This window comes from Nyctereutes procyonoides, unplaced genomic scaffold, assembly GCF_905146905.1.
Source record: "Nyctereutes procyonoides isolate TBG_1078 unplaced genomic scaffold, NYPRO_anot_genome, whole genome shotgun sequence".
NCBI lineage: Eukaryota > Metazoa > Chordata > Mammalia > Carnivora > Canidae > Nyctereutes > Nyctereutes procyonoides.
Window position 1 is genome coordinate 32,121,757 of NW_026575030.1, and position 16,840 is coordinate 32,138,596.

Below are 16,840 nucleotides of genomic sequence, written 5' to 3' on the forward strand. Positions count from 1 at the left end.
TCAAGAACATTTTGAAAGGAATGCCAAGAGTCACCTGATTCCTAGGTAAAAACAAATCAGTAGCAGGGAAAGAAAGATAGAACAGGAAAATAGCTGAACCCAAGAGAAAGAAACACCTTTTCTGTGTTTTTTCCTGCCATCAGTTGTGGCCACAGGTATCATATTTTAAAAAAGAAACCATGTCCATCATCCACTGGTCATGGCAGCTCAACATACATTTTGATCCTACATCTCTTACCTATTCCCTATGGAGAAAAAACTGAACACAATAAACTGTATTCTTTGCTTGCAAAATTCTTCTTTTCATTTTAAATGTTAGATTTTCCAATTTTTTTTAATTTTTATTTATTTATGATAGTCACATAGAATGAGAGAGAGAGAGGCAGAGACACAGGCAGAGGGAGAAGCAGGCTCCATGCACCGGGAGCCCGACGTGGGATTCGATCCCGGGTCTCCAGGATCACGCCCTGGGCCAAAGGCAGGCGCCAAACCGCTGCGCCACCCAGGGATCCCAATGTTAGATTTTCAGACAGAAATATTTGCCCTGAAGCTATTTAGTAAATATTGTTGTTGAAGACCCCACAAAACACTGCTGACAACTCCAACAAGTTTTTTTAAGACAATGCCCATTCATTGAAATGCTACTGATATATATTCATGTATGCAAACTTCCTCAGACTTGCCCTCAGAAAGATGCAATTTATGATAGTACAGGGCAGCAGAAGGTCACATAAAAAAAAATAACACAGCCATGTGAGTACAAAACAAAACAAAAACAAGTAATTAATGAATTTTGTGAGTCATCCTAATAATATAATCTTCCAGTTACTTTCAACGTCTGACAAAAGCATCGTGATTAGCATGGAAAGTTACCAGTTGCTGTGTGTGTGTGGCATCCTAATTGCCCGTTCTCATTCTGGCATTTACCTATGGAAGGGAGATGGTTGTCTGTTCATTTGCACCACCCTCAAGTCAGGGATGATCACGCCTGTTGATGAAGTTGGTCCAGGTGATCACAGCAGCATACTATAGACATAAAACAGCCGTAAGAAACACAACCTCAGTTTTCCCATTTATAAAATGGGCCAATGCATAATCTCTATCTACTTTACTAGATGGATGTCAGAATATTAAAAAAAAAAGTGCCTAGCTAGATATTCTATAGAAATGCATAGTACAGGGGATCCCTGGGTGGCTCAGCAGTTTAGCACCTGCCTTTGGCCCAGGGCGTAATCCTGGGGTCCTGGGATAGAGTCCCACATTGGGCTCCCTGCATGGAGCCTGCTTCTCCCTCTGCCTGTGTCTCTGCTTCTCTTTTTGTGTCTCTCATGAATAAATAAATAATATCTTTTTTTAAAAAAAGAGATGCATGATACAAAGCATCGCAACCGCTATAATATGGTAAGAAACTTAACTCTCCAGGACCCTCAAAGGTTTTGTGCAGAAGTCCATGCAAGAGTTTCATTTTAAACCTCATCAAAATGTTCTTTGGTTATTAAGTGTAAAAAGGATCTTAATTTTTAAAAATGTAAACTGTAAGCATTCCAGCAGCATGGCCTAAAACAGTGTTATTAAAATGAGGCTTGGGATGCATGGGTGGCTCAGGCCGTTGAGTGTCTGCCTTCAGCTCTGGTCATGATCCAGGGGTCCTAGGATTGAGCCCTGAATCGGGCTCCCTGCTCAGCATAGAGCCTGCTTCTCCCTCTCCCTCTGCCCTTCCCCTCGCTCATGCTCTCTCTCTCTTTCTCAAATAAATAAATAAAAATCTTTAAAATAAATAAATTAATTAATAAAATAAAATAAGGCTCTTGTTCAGTCATATCATCTCTCATGTAATTCCTCAGATGTTTTGCTTTTTTGTCCTCCCCTTCCTCCTGGAAACCTATAACCCCTCAATCTGCTTGTGTGTGTGTGTGTGTGTGTGTGTGTGTGTGTGTGTGTGTGTGCCTGCGTGCGTACTGGTGGAGTCCGTGGGCTCAGGTGTCAGGGAGACGACAGAAGCGGTATCTGGATTGCCAAGTAAGGCTTTGATTCCCTTTGTTCCTACTGCTGGAGCCTCGGAGGCTGATTAAGTCGGGGGCTTCTCCCAGGTTTTGTTGGCCCATGAATGGAGCCTCTTCAGTGCTCACTGGAGTGCAATATCATTGATACTTCCTCCGCCTGCCTCCCTTCCTCCCCCAGCCTGGCTGAGCTGATGGATTAATCCTGCTGTGTACTTGGAGGGCTCACTGGCAGAAATGGAAGCCGAAGTAGAAAAAGAGGGCTGGGGGTGGAAGGGACCATGGAGATCTTCCTCCTAGCATCTAAACCCCTCATTTTGCTGAACTAAGGCCCAGCGGGGAGCAGTTAGGGGCCTGGCCCACACCTGGCAGCAGCTAGTCAGGGTAAGCCTTAACCTCCAGGGCCATCTACTCTTCCCACCACTGACACTTCTGAGAGGAAGGCCTGCCAGAGCTCTGTGGCTCTCATTGTGGAACAGTAACCCCACATCTAGACACATCTTTTGTTCACTGATGTATCCCTGTCCAGCACCAAGAGTGCTATCTACATCATAAGAAAGCACTAAAAAAAATGTTTTCATAGCATGAATGAATGAATGAATGAAAACTACATTCCCTTGGATTAGCACTGAAGAAGAAAAACAGATGGGGACGGAAAGGATATGCACCTTCTTTCTTCTTGGCTTTCATTCCCTCCCCCACCCCCAACCCCACCCCCCAACTCCAATCACTGTCTCCTGGCTTCCTCTCCTCCTCCTCCTCCTTCTCAAGATGATGTGGTTCCTCATTCTCGCAACAGAATAAAAATAGCCGATAGCCATTTAAAAGTAACACCTTCCAGAGGTCATTTTAGAAAAACTCTAAGCCTTAAGCCAAAAAGATGTTCCTCTAATGGTAGAATTACAGGTATTGGCCAAAAAATTGCAGAGGGGTTAGAGGTAATAGACCTTTGTGGGGCTTGTTATAATCTAGCACATTCACAGCCTTGTCGGGCTAGAGGCCACTGAAATGGAATTCCAGAGAATCTTTACCATTGAACATGGAATAGTGTGGCCAGAAAGCAGCCAAATCTCATCAGCAAATTGACTCTGTTGGAAAAGATTCAAGAAAAGTAGGGCATTTGTATGGTGATGCCCCCGATGTAAACTAGCAAAAGTTTAAAATATGCAATTTGGTAATACATAGTGAGAACAAAAAATATTTAAACCATTTAATGCAGACATCTTACTCATGAATTTATTCTAAGAACATAGTCAAAAATAGAAAAACTTTATGCACAAAAAGTACATTGTCAAATTATTTCTAATAGTTAAAAATTTGAAAAAAAAAAAAACAGCCCAAACTCTATGTGATGAATAACAATGAGGAAAAAACCCAAGGTAAATTATACCACGGTAACAGATCTGACTTACACTGCCTGTGAACAATTTAGTAACTATAAGAACTTGGGTTTATATTTTTTAACATCTCCACGGGTCAATCTCCTTGTCTGTAAAATTTCTTCTCTGTATTAACAGTGCCTAATTCATGGAGCTGTGAGAATTAAAAGAGATCATTGTTATCACTCATCTCCATTATTATTATTTCCATAGGTGCCTTTATATCTTTGTGGAAAGAATCAGTGGACCTGAATCTTCCAACATTGTTGTTAAAGAATATTACAGGAACCACACTGAGGCCCGAGGATCCCTTATGAGTACACCTCTTCTTATCAGTATGGATTTAGGATTTGATTCCAAACAGCCAGGACTAGAAGGTATCTTTGCCCAGAGGTTGCCTCACATTTTCACCCCCAATTAACCAAAAATAACTTGGCTTTGAAGAACAGGGCAGATAATCCCTTTCTTTCAACTGTTCTGCCTGGGTACATTCTGTGGAGGAAGAATTGTGGGCAGAATGGAAAGGACAGAGGTGAAAGGGTCCAATTAATGAGATAGCTTCTTCTAAGGCTTTGCAGCTGAACTGGCATTTAATCATGGAGCCACTCACAAAGCTTTGACCTGCTCCCCTTCTCTCCACCCCCAACTCAGCTCTCAAATCTGATGTTATTGCTGGGTTGTACAGATCTGGAACCCCTCAAAGAGCAGGGGATGCCTAATTGGGGAAACTCTGAGAGTCATCATTAAGAAGCACTCTGGTCTTGGACCTTGAAAAAAAAATAATCAACGCATTGACTCAATTTGCACAGCTTTATCCTTTTTCCCACCCCCTCTTGCCCCTTTATTTACCTACCGCAGATTGGCTCCAAATCTGGGATTTTTCTCTTTTTAACTGTTCATGGGATGGTAATTTGATCTTTTTGGCTGCTTGTCTATTTGTCTTATTGTAGTCTGTGTGTGTGCGTGTGTGCATGTGTGTGTGCATGTGTGTGTGTGTACTGTTGAATATGTTTACAGTGAAGTTCCTAGGGCTACCCTGGTGCTTGTGAATTTATGCCTATGGACAAGTTGGGGTACACAATTCTTGGGTATAACTTGTGTATCTTGAGATTTAAGTGTCTGTTCACATTTGTATATCTGAGTATTTGGACATATTTATAACAACTTTTATGTCGGCCAAAGAGAACAGCCTGCCAAGAGAAGCATATGTTTCCTACTTAAGGATTTCTAGAATGATATAATTCTCCAAATGAATGAGAGAGGGGGCGATGCTATGCAAGGGTTGCTCCATACGCTTTCTAGATTATTTAAGAAAGCAGGCAGGGCCACATTGTGATTTTCATGGGCCCTAGGTACTTTTGCCTATGTACGCCCCTTCCTCCATATAAAATTATGACAAATTACCCTACTTACCCTTTTTAACTCCATTGGTCTACATTATGTTCATTTCTTCTCTTGATTTTATAATACGTTAAAACATTTTCACGGATCCTTAAGCGGATTGTGCACTTCTGGCGGCATACCTGTCACACCTACTGGGTGTTGGCATGAAACTGGGACATGGCTAAGCAGGGAGACCGTGGTGAAGGGGACCCAGGTCATTCTCACAAAAGCTCCACTGCTGTAGCCTTCCATAAAAACATCTGAAAGGTTATGGATTTCTTATATAAAATCTATGACTGCCATTTCTTGTTTACCGGCAGGAAATAAGATATTGTAGTGGTTCTTGCAGTCATTCAGACTCAAAGGTGAATTCCAGCTCTACCACCTACTAGCTATGTGATCTTGGGCAATCATTTAGTCCCTCTGAACCTCAGTTTCCTCATTTTAGAAAATAATATTGCCCTTGTGGTGTTGTAAGAATTTAAGGAAGTGACAGAGGTAAAATGCCCTAGTCCTGTGCCTGGCCTTCTGGATAAGCAGGCACAACCTTACAGCTGTTATAATTTACTTCTCAGTTTTCCTTGGGGGCTTTGGTGCAGCATGAATTTAGTCACCTGGCTCGAAGTGCAATGAGATCTTGGGGTAGACATGTACATAGGTGAGTAAAAGTCTGGTGTTCTTAGTGGAAAAACTCACTTGATGCTTGAGACATACCAATACCCCACAATTAGTTCCCCCACACTGGTTCCCAACTTTTCTGGCTGAACCTTATGCCTCCTTTAGCTCCAGTGTGCCAGATTCTTGCTATAGCTTGAGACAACTGCTTTAGAGGTTCCAGCCTCCCCTGGAACCTTTAAAAAATCATAGTCCACTATCAGGTGTCCATCCTTCAGACTCTTCTTTCTCATTCTCAGGGTAAGGCTTTCCACTATAGCTCCACCTTCTCCCCAAATCCAAGTTTCGTATTTCTCCCCACATTTCATTTTTCTAGGTCATTCCTGCATCCTGCCACATATGCTAAAATTAACAGCTACCCTTTCTTTCCTTTCTATTTATCCTATGCCAACCAGGTGCTACACCTGCAATATTTCATTTAATCTTCCAAATAATGCTGAAGGACAGTCATAATAATCTTTATTTTTACTGATGAGGAAACTGAACCTTACAGCAGTTAGGTAACTCCCCCAAATCAGTCTGATGGGATTTGAATCTATATTTTTCTGGTATCAAAGGCTTAGTATGCTTTTTCCATTAATTAGGTGCACAATCCCTCATATGCAATTTTTCACATCTAAAAAAAGAGCTCTAAAAATCATAAAATGTTTCTTTCCTTAAAACTTTTTTGTTGTTGGTAAAAAAACAAACCTGGGATGAACTGCTGTGAGGCTGGTTAGAATATTCTCAATTGGTGTGATCAGTAACAATAGGACTTCCTGTGCACTGTTTGTTCTGCTAAACATGCTATTACTTAAAGTTTAAAGAAGTAATAAGTCCCAGACCAGAGTATTCCCCTATCAGCCTGAGTGGTGCGGGGGGGCCCCTTGTGTCCCAGCAGTGACCCTGCAGAGTAAGTGAAGACAAGCATGTTGGAACTCTGAACCATAATCCTGCAGCTAAGCCAAAGCAATATTCCATGTGGGCCGATATTAGATTTCCCATCCAAGTCCCAGCAGAGCTGAGGCAAACTGGCTAGGCAGCTCTTCCCAATGAGCAAACTTGGGCCATAGCAAAGCAAAATAAATCTCCCAAGCTGACTATCAAGGGGAAAAGATTGAATCCTGCTGCCGGCAAAGGGGTCCATGGACACAGTTCATGCAAAAGGCAAGAGCAAAACAGCCAGCTGGGTGTCCTTTGTTTAGAAGAACAAGATGTCCAGATTACATGAGATAGCACCTACATGAATGCCAGGTTGAGTTGCCCTCAGTAACAATTCCTACCCTGCTCCTTAAAATACTGGAATAGATGAGTATACGGGGTGTTCAAAATGGAGCTGTATGGGCAAAAGGGAAGGAGACACAGAAGACATACCAGCTCTGAGGACTTGAGCCTAGGACCTGAGATGTCTGGTCCCTGGAACTTCCCTCCATAGTGAGTGATGTCCTTCATCTCTTGATAAGAGGGAGCTGAAACTCAGCCGAAAATACAGCCTCTCAGGTCTCTAAGATCTGGGAACCTGAAAAGAGTAGGACATGGGAAGGAACAGACAGGCATGAAGGTGGAGATTGCTGGCAGAAACCTACTGCCAAACGGTCATCTGTGAGGCCCAAGAAGGGTCGGTCTTCCTTAGGGAGCTGTCAGAAGTGAATCCCTGTGAGGCTGTTATAGATGGACATGCACTAATGGCCCTTTCAGACAGTGGCTGTAAGCCAGAGAGCCTGCAGAACCTCATCCAGTGGAGAGAAAAATAAGTGGGGAGTGAGCATTTAGCCATAAAAGCTCTCAAAGCAACCCCCCACTTCATATCTCACTTCTCTATCTTTATTCCAGAAGTGACTGAAGAGAGACCTTTGACTTCTCCCTGTTGGGGTGATGTCATTTCTGTGTATGAACTTCACCTCAGTGAGATGATGTGATCCATCCCTCACCAGGACAGGGAAAATAGCACTTTTAAGACTGGAACAGAACTTAATATAACATACTCTTAGGCCCTGCAAAAGTACACTGAATACCTTGTGTTTTCTTTCTGGGCATCAGCTCAGTTGAGGGTGTGAGGAGATTGGGAGAGGAGGTTCATATGAAAGAAGACAACATCAGGTGTGGATGCTTGATTATTCAGGAGGCTTTCTGGTCACTTAGATGAAAAGGTACAAGAATAGCCCATCACTTCCAATATCTTGGCACTTAGATGTCATCAGGGGCAACTGCTAGTGAGGCACTGAAGAGTATTCATGGTGGGAGAATTAGAGATTTGGAAAGAGCCCTGGGCATCATCAAAGATTACTCATATTAAGGGATGAGAACACAGATGCCCAGGGAGGCCACGGGACATTCCTAAATGATGGAAGAAATGTAAATTAAGAAACACATGGTTCGGGATGCCTGGGTGGCTCAGCGGTTGAGCATCTGCCTTTGGCCCAGGGCGTGATCCTGGAGTCCTAGAATCGAGTCCCACATCGGGCTCCCTGCATGGAGCCTGCTTCTCCCTCTGCCTGTGTCTCTGCCTCTCTCTCTGTGTATCTCTCATGAATAAATAAATAAAATCTTTTTTTAAAAAAAGAAACACATGGTTCACTTATGGCATCTTGGTGTAGTCCAGGCTCTGGTACCACTAGCGACATCTATGCCTTATTGATAAAAGGGAAGAGATTCCATCCATGCAAGCTTCTGTTTTCTCATATGTAAAATGAGGAAGGTGGGTAATGCCAAGTGTTGGCAGAGATGTGGGCACAGAAGACCCTCCCTCATATACCACTGGGGAAACATGGATAGGGTAACCATTCTGGAGAGAGATCTAGCTCTACTTAGTCAAATTAATATTTACAAACTTTTTAAAAAGACATTTTATTTATTTACTCATGAGAGACAGACAGAGAGAGGCAGAGATATAGGCAGAAGGAGAAGCGGGCTCCCTGCAAGGAGTCTGATTTGAGACTCGATCCCAGGACCCCAGGATCCGGATCTGAGCCAAAGGCAGATGCTCAACTGCTGAGCCACCCAGGTGTCCCAATATTTACGAACTTACAATCCAGAAATATTACTCCTAGAGATATGCTCCCAAGTGAAACACTTCCAATGTTCCATAGAGGATATATACAAAGAAGCTTATTCCAGTACTGTCTGTGGTGCCAAGGAGTTGGAACCAAGCTGGTGTCCTCAGGGGTGCATAGATAAAGTATGATGGAAGCCCACCCTGGAGTGCTACGTAGCAACTAGAAGCAACAGATGAGATGAGTACATGGCAACATGCATGGTCTTATACTGATACTCAGGGACTGGGGCGGGGGGGGGGCTGGGAGGTAAAAAATAGGGTGCAATATATACCACATTTCCATCCAATCTAACTATCATTTATTGTACTGTGCACCATTATTTTATGTCTTGCCTAAGAAGGTGAAAACTGACAATTCAGCCCTGACATACCATTGATTGCAAAGTGCATCCAAATGTCAGAGATTAAAACATGGAAAACATGTTGTCTTAGCACCCATCTATGTAAATAAAAACACAGGCGCACGGAGGAGTATCTTTTGCAACAATACCTACAAAAACATACTAAACATGTTGCCTATGGGCTGTGGCAGTGAAATGGGAGTGGCTATGGGGAGGGAGGGACTAAACAAATGAACACAAGGAGTTTTGCACAGACCAAAGATGATAGAGTGGTTAACTGAGCACCTGTGAGGCCCAAGTGTGAAGGTGTATGTTAGTGCCAGCTTCAGGGGTTTGTGGTGAGAATCACTGAGATAACACAGGCATAGGCCACAGCATAAAGTAGGGTTCACGAGTTATTTCTACTCTCTCTTCATCTTTGTATTTGAAGATGCTGCCCAGGATAGGAGTTGAAGGGAAAGGTTCAATGTCCTGAGTGTCATTTATTTACTTAAAATACAAGGACCTTAAACTTGGGTTTGCTTCACATTCATGCTCCAGCACCCTGTCAATAAACGTGGAAAATAGCAAGCAATCTTGCTTTTGTAACACTAGATGTCCATTTGATCACCTGCTTACAAAAAGATATAAATGCACAGTGATAGAGATGGTAAGGGCAATAATGATAATGAATTAAAAAAAAAAAACAGTGTTTTAGCAATGCTTAATTTCCAGAAATTCTTTGGATGATTTCACAATTTCCCTGGAGGAGCAGTACAAAATCAATCCAGTAAGCAAATAATACACAAAGTCTCTGCTGGGGGCTGCCAGGAAATGGATTAACTTCCCAGAAAGCTGTTCATACGTTCACCCTGAAACATAAAGCACTTTCTGGAAGGAGCATTAAGGAAAGGAGCTACAATACTTAAGGTGCTCTGGGAAGGAAGAGTGAGGGCTAGTGAGATTTACTGAAAATGATACAAATTGTGGCTTTTGGAAATGCCTTCCCTCTGAGATTCCAGAGAGGAGAATAAATTCTGTGAGTGAATCAGATCACTTAGGAATATGCTAAGGAAATGTCTCCTCCCAAAAATGAGTAAAGGCTCCTAGATGTGAGGTAAAAAAAAAAAATGTATCTTGGTCTTTAAAAATCAGGCAGTGGCAAAGTGAATGTTTTAGGAACACCAGACAAGGGGCCACACTGCAAGCTTGCTGAGACTGGAGACCCGCACCTGTGATCATCCTGGCCAGTGAGAAGGGCATTGTCTTACAGCAAAGAGCACCGCTCGGGATTTTCTGCACTAATGGAGGTTGGATAATAAAGGGTTGCCACCCACAGTGTCTGGAAACTCCAAATATACTATTCAGAGTTGTAAGAGAGAGGAGGTGAGAGTGGGGGCTAGATGTCTGCCCCCTTACAAGGGGACAGGGACTCGGGAAAGAAGCTATACAATCTCTGGGTTTCCGGATGTCTTTTTCCCCTTCCTTCCCCTATCTCTTGAATTTTAGCCATTCCTCTCTGTGTAAGGAGTCTCTAGAGTCCCTCCGAATCCAAGAGTTTTTCAACTTAGTATCTTGCGCACAGTGGATAAGAATCTTTCTATCTCCTACATTCACAAAGTCTTATTGGAAGGACAAAGGAAAAACCGTTTCCCTTAAATTTCTAGACCAAAGACATTGGGAGGAAATTAACAACCAGGATTTAAATCCAAATAATCACCGTGTCTTCATTTTTGCCATATTTCCCCTAGCTATGAGGCCAGCAATAACTAGTTCTGAGTGGATAGTCCAACCAATGGCAACTCTGCTTTTCAGGGAGAATCTTCAGGATGGACTGAAATGAGGGCCAAATCCAGCAATTCATGACTTATTCATTCACCCTTAAATTTTCTAGACTTTAGAGTATTTTGAAGTTAGGAAGGGTCTCACACATCATCTGGCCAGCAGCTCCCAAATTGTAGGAGATGGGGATCCTCAAAGGTAAAAATGTGGCTCTAAAAGCTTTTCTCCAATAACTATAAATGCCTAAAAGGAATCATACATTTAACTTCCAACAAACTCGCCAACTGATCATGTGCCAAGCACCTCAGTTGTTAGCACTGATGGGGCTCTGGCCAGCTGATGATGGCACCATTGCAAAAATTTAGGAATGAGTGACTTAGTGGTGACAAAACTGGGAACACGAGTATAGATTAAATTTCACTTTGTAGGTTTGGTAAGGAAGATTCTCAGTGTGAAAAATTAGCATAGAATGACTGGGTAGGTTTTCAGAAAGGCCAAAAGGCAGGGCCACCTGGTTGGCTCAGTGGTGGAGCATCTGCCCTTGGCTCAGGGCCTGATGCCAGGGTCCTGGGATCGAGTCCCACATCGGACTCCTACAAGGAGCCTGCTTCTCCCTCTCCTTTGTCTCTGCCTCTCCTCTCTGTGTCTCTCATGAATGAATAAACAAACCAACAAACCAAGCTCCAAAGGGCAGTAAACTTTCTGCCTCTTGGTTCAAATCAAGTCTCTGAGTGAATGAAAATTTTAAGGTTTGGTTGTTTAGTTAAAGATTAGTTTTGAATAAGTAGCATTTTACTTTTTCACATTTTTATTCTGCTCAGGATAGGATGCTGGAGAAGGAACTTGGAACGAATATAACCTGCTTTCCCAATTTCTCTTGGAGACCCTGCATTAGGCCCAATCCTTAGAGGAGGATGCAGACATGGATGGACTCATTCTCTCTTGATTTTTTAGGAAGAGAGCAGACACCAGCCCCCAAATCTCAAATACTAATTGTCTAAGTGGTCTGTTTACTGACGCATTAGATGAATTGTAGCTTAAGATTTAGCAGTTTCCTTCACCAATACTAAACAAACTACTCAAAGCAACCTTTGAGAATAGTGCCCTGTATAAATTAACCACACAATCTCACAAGACTGAAGTGTCCATATAAAACAACACTTTCCAATACAAGAGGTTTTCTATGTGTGTCCAGGTATGTGTGGAGAAGCAGTTCTGAGTGGACGGGGAAGTTAAAAGAGCAGGAGAATCTATTGCTAGCTTTTGTCTTTCTCCTTTGTTCCATCTGGAAAATTATTCCTGCTTATTTGAATGCCTTTGAGTGTTAGGAAAAAGAAGGTGAAAGCACTTCAAAGCTAACATAAATTTAAATTAGGTAATACTGCCAACAGTTTCCTAGAATTTCATCAATCTTCGAGCATCAGGTGGTTGGGACCATGTAAAGAGGTTCACCAAGGAAGTGAATCTTTGTCTTTAGGACTATTCAAGCTTTTCACAGCTCCTAGAGAAATGCTGAAGAGGAATCTGAGTCCCTCTTACTTAGTCACTCATTTCTGAGATTTAACCATTCTTTTTTTTTTTTTAAGATTTTATTTACTTATTTGAGTGAGAGAGCCAGCATGCACAAGCAGGGGGCTGGGCAGAGGGGAAATAGACTCTCCAGCGACCAAGGAGCCTAATGTAGGGCTGGATCCCAGAACCCCAGGATCATGATCTGAGCCAAAGGCAAACACTTACCTGACTGAGCCACCCTGGCACCCATGAGATTTAGCCATTCTTGGTCTCACTTAGATTTCAAGAGAACTTGAAAATCTAAGAAAGACCTGATAAAGACTTTTTAAGGTAATCATTTTGTCCTTATGTTCTGAGAAGGAGCAAAGAGATGGGAAGAGGACCCACTGTTAAGAGTACACGGGAAGAAAAACGCTAATCATGACTGCATCTGCAAGGCTATAGCGTATGCTCTTTATTTATTTTATTGAGATAAGATAAAATTCACCATCTTAAAGTGCACAAGTTTGTGCACCTATCACCACTATCTAATTCCAGAACATTTCATTCTTCCCGCCCCAGAAAGAAACCCTGTAGCCATTAGCATCTTGCAGGCTTGCTTGTGTGTAGGCCTGCCTCAGGCATACAGCATCTTCACTCAAACATTTGGTGGGCACTTACCAAACCTGGGCATGGGATCATTTAAGCCTACACTTAGTCACAGAGGCACCACAGCATCAAGCGTCCAACCTCACCTTGGGGAGCAAAGCCTTCAGGGTTACAGTAAAGTGCGCAGGCCTGGGACTGTGGCAGGTAGAGGCGGGTCATCCCCTGGGCCGTGGGTGATTGACAGCAAGTATGCAGAGGGGGTGACATGCTCTGCAGGAACATCTGCCCTGCTGCTTAGGTTCCTTTAAAGACCCACAGGCTCACCGTTTTTAGGAGTCATCACCCCCCCAGAGGAAGGTGGGTCGGCAAACCAGCCCTGTGCATTTCCAGACTCCCACACCGCTCGTCCACACTTCCTGCTCAGTCCATGTGCAGCTGCACAACTTCTTTCCATCTTTAGCAAGTTCCACTTTCTTTTTTTTCATTTAGTTTTCTTTTGCATGCCTTTTCTCAGTTATGTCCCCCCAGAAACCTCCGCTGCTTTTATCACCTTTTTTCCTTCACTTCTTTTCTTCTTTCCTAGTTTTTCCCTGCACACCCCAGTTGCCTAGTGGGCTTGGGTGGGAGCATTGCCACAACAGAAGGGACTGTTTAGAACTAAGAAAGGAGGTGTTGTGTATCCTCTCCCTATGCACTGACACTTAAAGAACAGACCCTTAAAGAACTCGGCTCAGTGGTCTCTCCCCTCCTGCCATGCCATCACTTAAAATTATATGAACATAAAATAATAGCCCTTATGCTCTTACAGTGAACTAGACACTGTACTCAACTCTTTACAGGCTTTGTTTTATTTCATCCTCACAACAATCCCACAAGGTAGGTACCAGTATGGTCCCCAGTTTACGGACGGGAAACCCCAGCTTTAGAGTGGTTGAATCACTTATTTGATATCATTAGCTAGTCAGTGGTGGAGGGTCACCCCAAACCAGCTCGTTTGAGTGCAGAGCCTAGGCTGTGATTTATAATGCCTTACTTACTTTCTGGGCTCCTCTCTCTCCTCCTACCCACCTCCCACTTGAGCTGGCTCCCTCTCTCTTTCCGAAGTGAACTTTGCAGTAGAGTTGGCCTCTCTCCAGCCTCAGCAAGCTGGAGGATCCTTGGCATGGGCTTAGCTCTGAGCTCCATGGAGCATTGTAACTGCTGGTACTAGGGTAATAAAATCTTAACGGTCTCCAGAAAAGACGGCTGTAAATTCTTCTGAAGTCCCACTTTGAGTGTAAAGGTTCACGCCTCTCTTCCCCCCTCCTCCTCTTCTTCCTCCACTCCCCACCTCCATGAACTCTCCCGGGTTTCATGAAAGGGGCCATGCATTAAAACAAGGCACAGAAAAACCCCAGCAGCTTCCAGCTGCAGCCAGGGTTGTGTTTTGTCTAAAGAATGTTCTTTAAAAAAAAAAAAAGTTTGGAATCAACTTTGTTCAGGATCATAGACACATAGCCCATGCCTTGGGGAGCAATATAGAGAAAAAAGAAGAGGCAGAAGAAAAGCCAAGAAGGATAAGAGAAAGGAAACAAGAATAACCCTGAGCATGTAAGGATGCCCAGAAAACAACTTTGTGAAAACAACACCCAAGGGGTTCTGGGTGGGATTTTTCCTCTCTTGGTTATTTTTAATATTGTTACCTGGGCCCTGACAAGCCAGCTGTGGTCTTTCTGAAAAATTCATTTGGCTGTTTGGAACTGAGCTGGGAAATAAATACCAGCAGAGGGACTCAAAGCTCATTTCTTCCTTCAGGGGGCAAATGAGCACATTGGGAGCACCTGGGGGCCGATGCAGGAAGAGTAACAAAGCGGCCCCTTTTAGGGGTTCCTGGGCTGTCCTCGCCTAATAACTGACCCGTTCACATTTAGAGAAAGTGTGAAAGTTGGACAGTGACCTGAGAAAGTGACCACGGGGACAGAGGTGTTGGGAGCCATGTGACCTTAGTCCTGGTGGTCCAGCACAAGGCTGCCTTTGCCTTCTCTGCCCCAAGGAAGAGGCAGTCCCAAGGGGGTGCCTGGAGGGCTGAGCTCAGACAGAGGGTGAAACCCAGGGCCCCAGGGGCTTGATAAACACCACAAAAGGGCTGTGTCCTGTGTGATAAAACCCAAATGTACTTGTCCAAATCCTCCTTCCCTCTTAGTTTCTAAACCCTTGTGCATCCACAGGAAATGAATCTGTGTTTGTCAGATTCCTGTATCCCTACCTCACTGAAAGGAGGGTAGGCTGGAGTTGGCTTATGTACCAGAAAGTCTAAGATTTGTTTCTTTAATTTACTTCTAATGCTTTTCTGATCAAGACTGGAGTACAGGGGCAGGGCCAGCAGCAACGGGGTCTGTCCTTCGCTGGCCAGCTGGTCAAGGACATGACTGCTGCCAAAGTATGTGTGTGTGCATGCACTTGTGTGCGTGCGTGTAAAGGAGAGGGGTTGGGAGTGGATAATTTGTATTACCACTGTTCGCTGAACCCCCATCTCAAATTTGAGTCAAGTGTTCAAGGAAACTGGGAGTCGTTTTGTTCTTTTCCTTTCTTTAGCTGTTGCTTTGGGAGGAATGTGCAACATTTTTCTATTTTCTTCTTTATACATTTCAAGGCTCCCCGAGGGCAAGGATTTCGCCTTATACATTTCTCTGAGTAGCAGAACACATGGCACTCAGGATTTGCTCGATTATTGTTTGTGGGAAGGGAAGGAAAAAACTTTAAGGGAGCATTTCAGCCACTATCTCGAGTTGTCCTTGTACCTCCTTTTCCTTCTGCAGCCCGGTGGTAGGTCAGAGAGTGTTGCTGGTCTCTGAAGTCTCCAGACTTCTCCTTCTCTTCTTTTATTTTTAAGGCTCAAAAAATATTGCTTTTCTACAGATGACTTCCAAATTCCTTTGTTCTCACCACTCCAAACCACTGTCCCCCCTCTCAGCCTTCTGGCTCTTCTCCGAACCTTATTTTGGGAGAAGGAAAGCCATAGGGAGAAGATACTCTTTTGGCATCTCGAAGAGTCTGAGACTGCTCTTCTGTGGCCCTCTTCCTGGCAAAGCTTCCTTCTTTGCACAAGCCTAGAACCTTAGACTTCTCTGCTGCTCTCATCTGGCGACAGAGTGGAGAAGTACAGTCTGCTGACGTCCCAGAGAGACAGAGGGCTGAAGGCACTGGGCCCTAGGGTCTGGGGAGAGGCCGAGGTGTGGAGGAGAGGAGGCAGCCTGAGGTCCTGAGCTCTGAACTGCATCAGTGGCAGGGCTTTGCACACAGTGCTGTTGCACACGAGGCCTTCAGGCAACCGGTGACATTCCCACTGTTTGGTTGGACACTCTGGTCCCTCTAAATTGCCTTTCCTCCTAATCTCAAACTCACAACAGTGTGAGACATCTTTGTCTCTGTTTCCTCTATAGAGAAGTAAGTCCTGCTTCTTTCTTTACCACAAAGGAAAGACCCTAAAAAGCTGTTTGCAAAGCCTCCAGCTTCCAGCCTGCCTACCTACCCTGTGGTTCTCCAACTTGAGCATGGTTCAGAATCATCCGGAAGCCTTGTGAAAACACAGGGTGCTGAATCCTACTCTCAGAGTTTCTCAGTTGTTCAGTGGGTCTTGGACAGGGCCTGAGATTTTGCATTTCTAACAAGTGCCTAGGAGATGTTGATGTCACTGGGGGGGACCCCATCAGCCCCCCAGGCCCACTGATCTGTTCCTCAGGAACCACTCAGCCCTGGTTTCCGCCAGTCACAGTCAGCTCCCACAATGAGCGTGCTCTCTGCTTAGCTGTTTCAAGGCTCACAACAACCCAGGAGGGAACCAACTACTGTCAATACTCCCATTTTAAAGAGGAAGAAACTGAAGCACAGAGAGGTTACACATCTTGCCCAATAGAAGTGGTGAAGTGGAGTTTCCAAGCCGGGCTGTATAGACTGACGCCTGTGTACTTAATCACCCTGCCATACTGCTCTCATGGTGTAAGGATATTTTTTTCCAAGTGGATGTCTTCTACCTCAGAAACACGGGGCTTTGCAAACAAGGTTCCCTTTCATTCTGAACCTCCCCCTCCCCAAATTTCTCTTTGCTGCTGGCTAAGTACAGCAGGGGAAAGCACACATTTAATCTCCATTAAAGACCTTCAGACTTTTTGGAGAGGAAGTCTAACT

General features: G+C 43.9%; 1 protein-coding gene across 1 annotated transcript in view; it reads right to left on the reverse strand.

The window, feature by feature from the left end:
- Positions 1 to 933: 933 nt before the first annotated feature.
- GTPBP8 (GTP binding protein 8 (putative)) overlaps positions 934 to 16,840 on the reverse strand; it is a 100,506-nt gene continuing 84,599 nt past the window's right edge. The window contains exon 7 of the mRNA XM_055316152.1: positions 934 to 1,026. Within this exon, the coding sequence (XP_055172127.1) occupies positions 973 to 1,026 (54 nt within the window). The 3' untranslated portion in view covers positions 934 to 972. The remainder of the gene's footprint in view (positions 1,027 to 16,840) is intronic.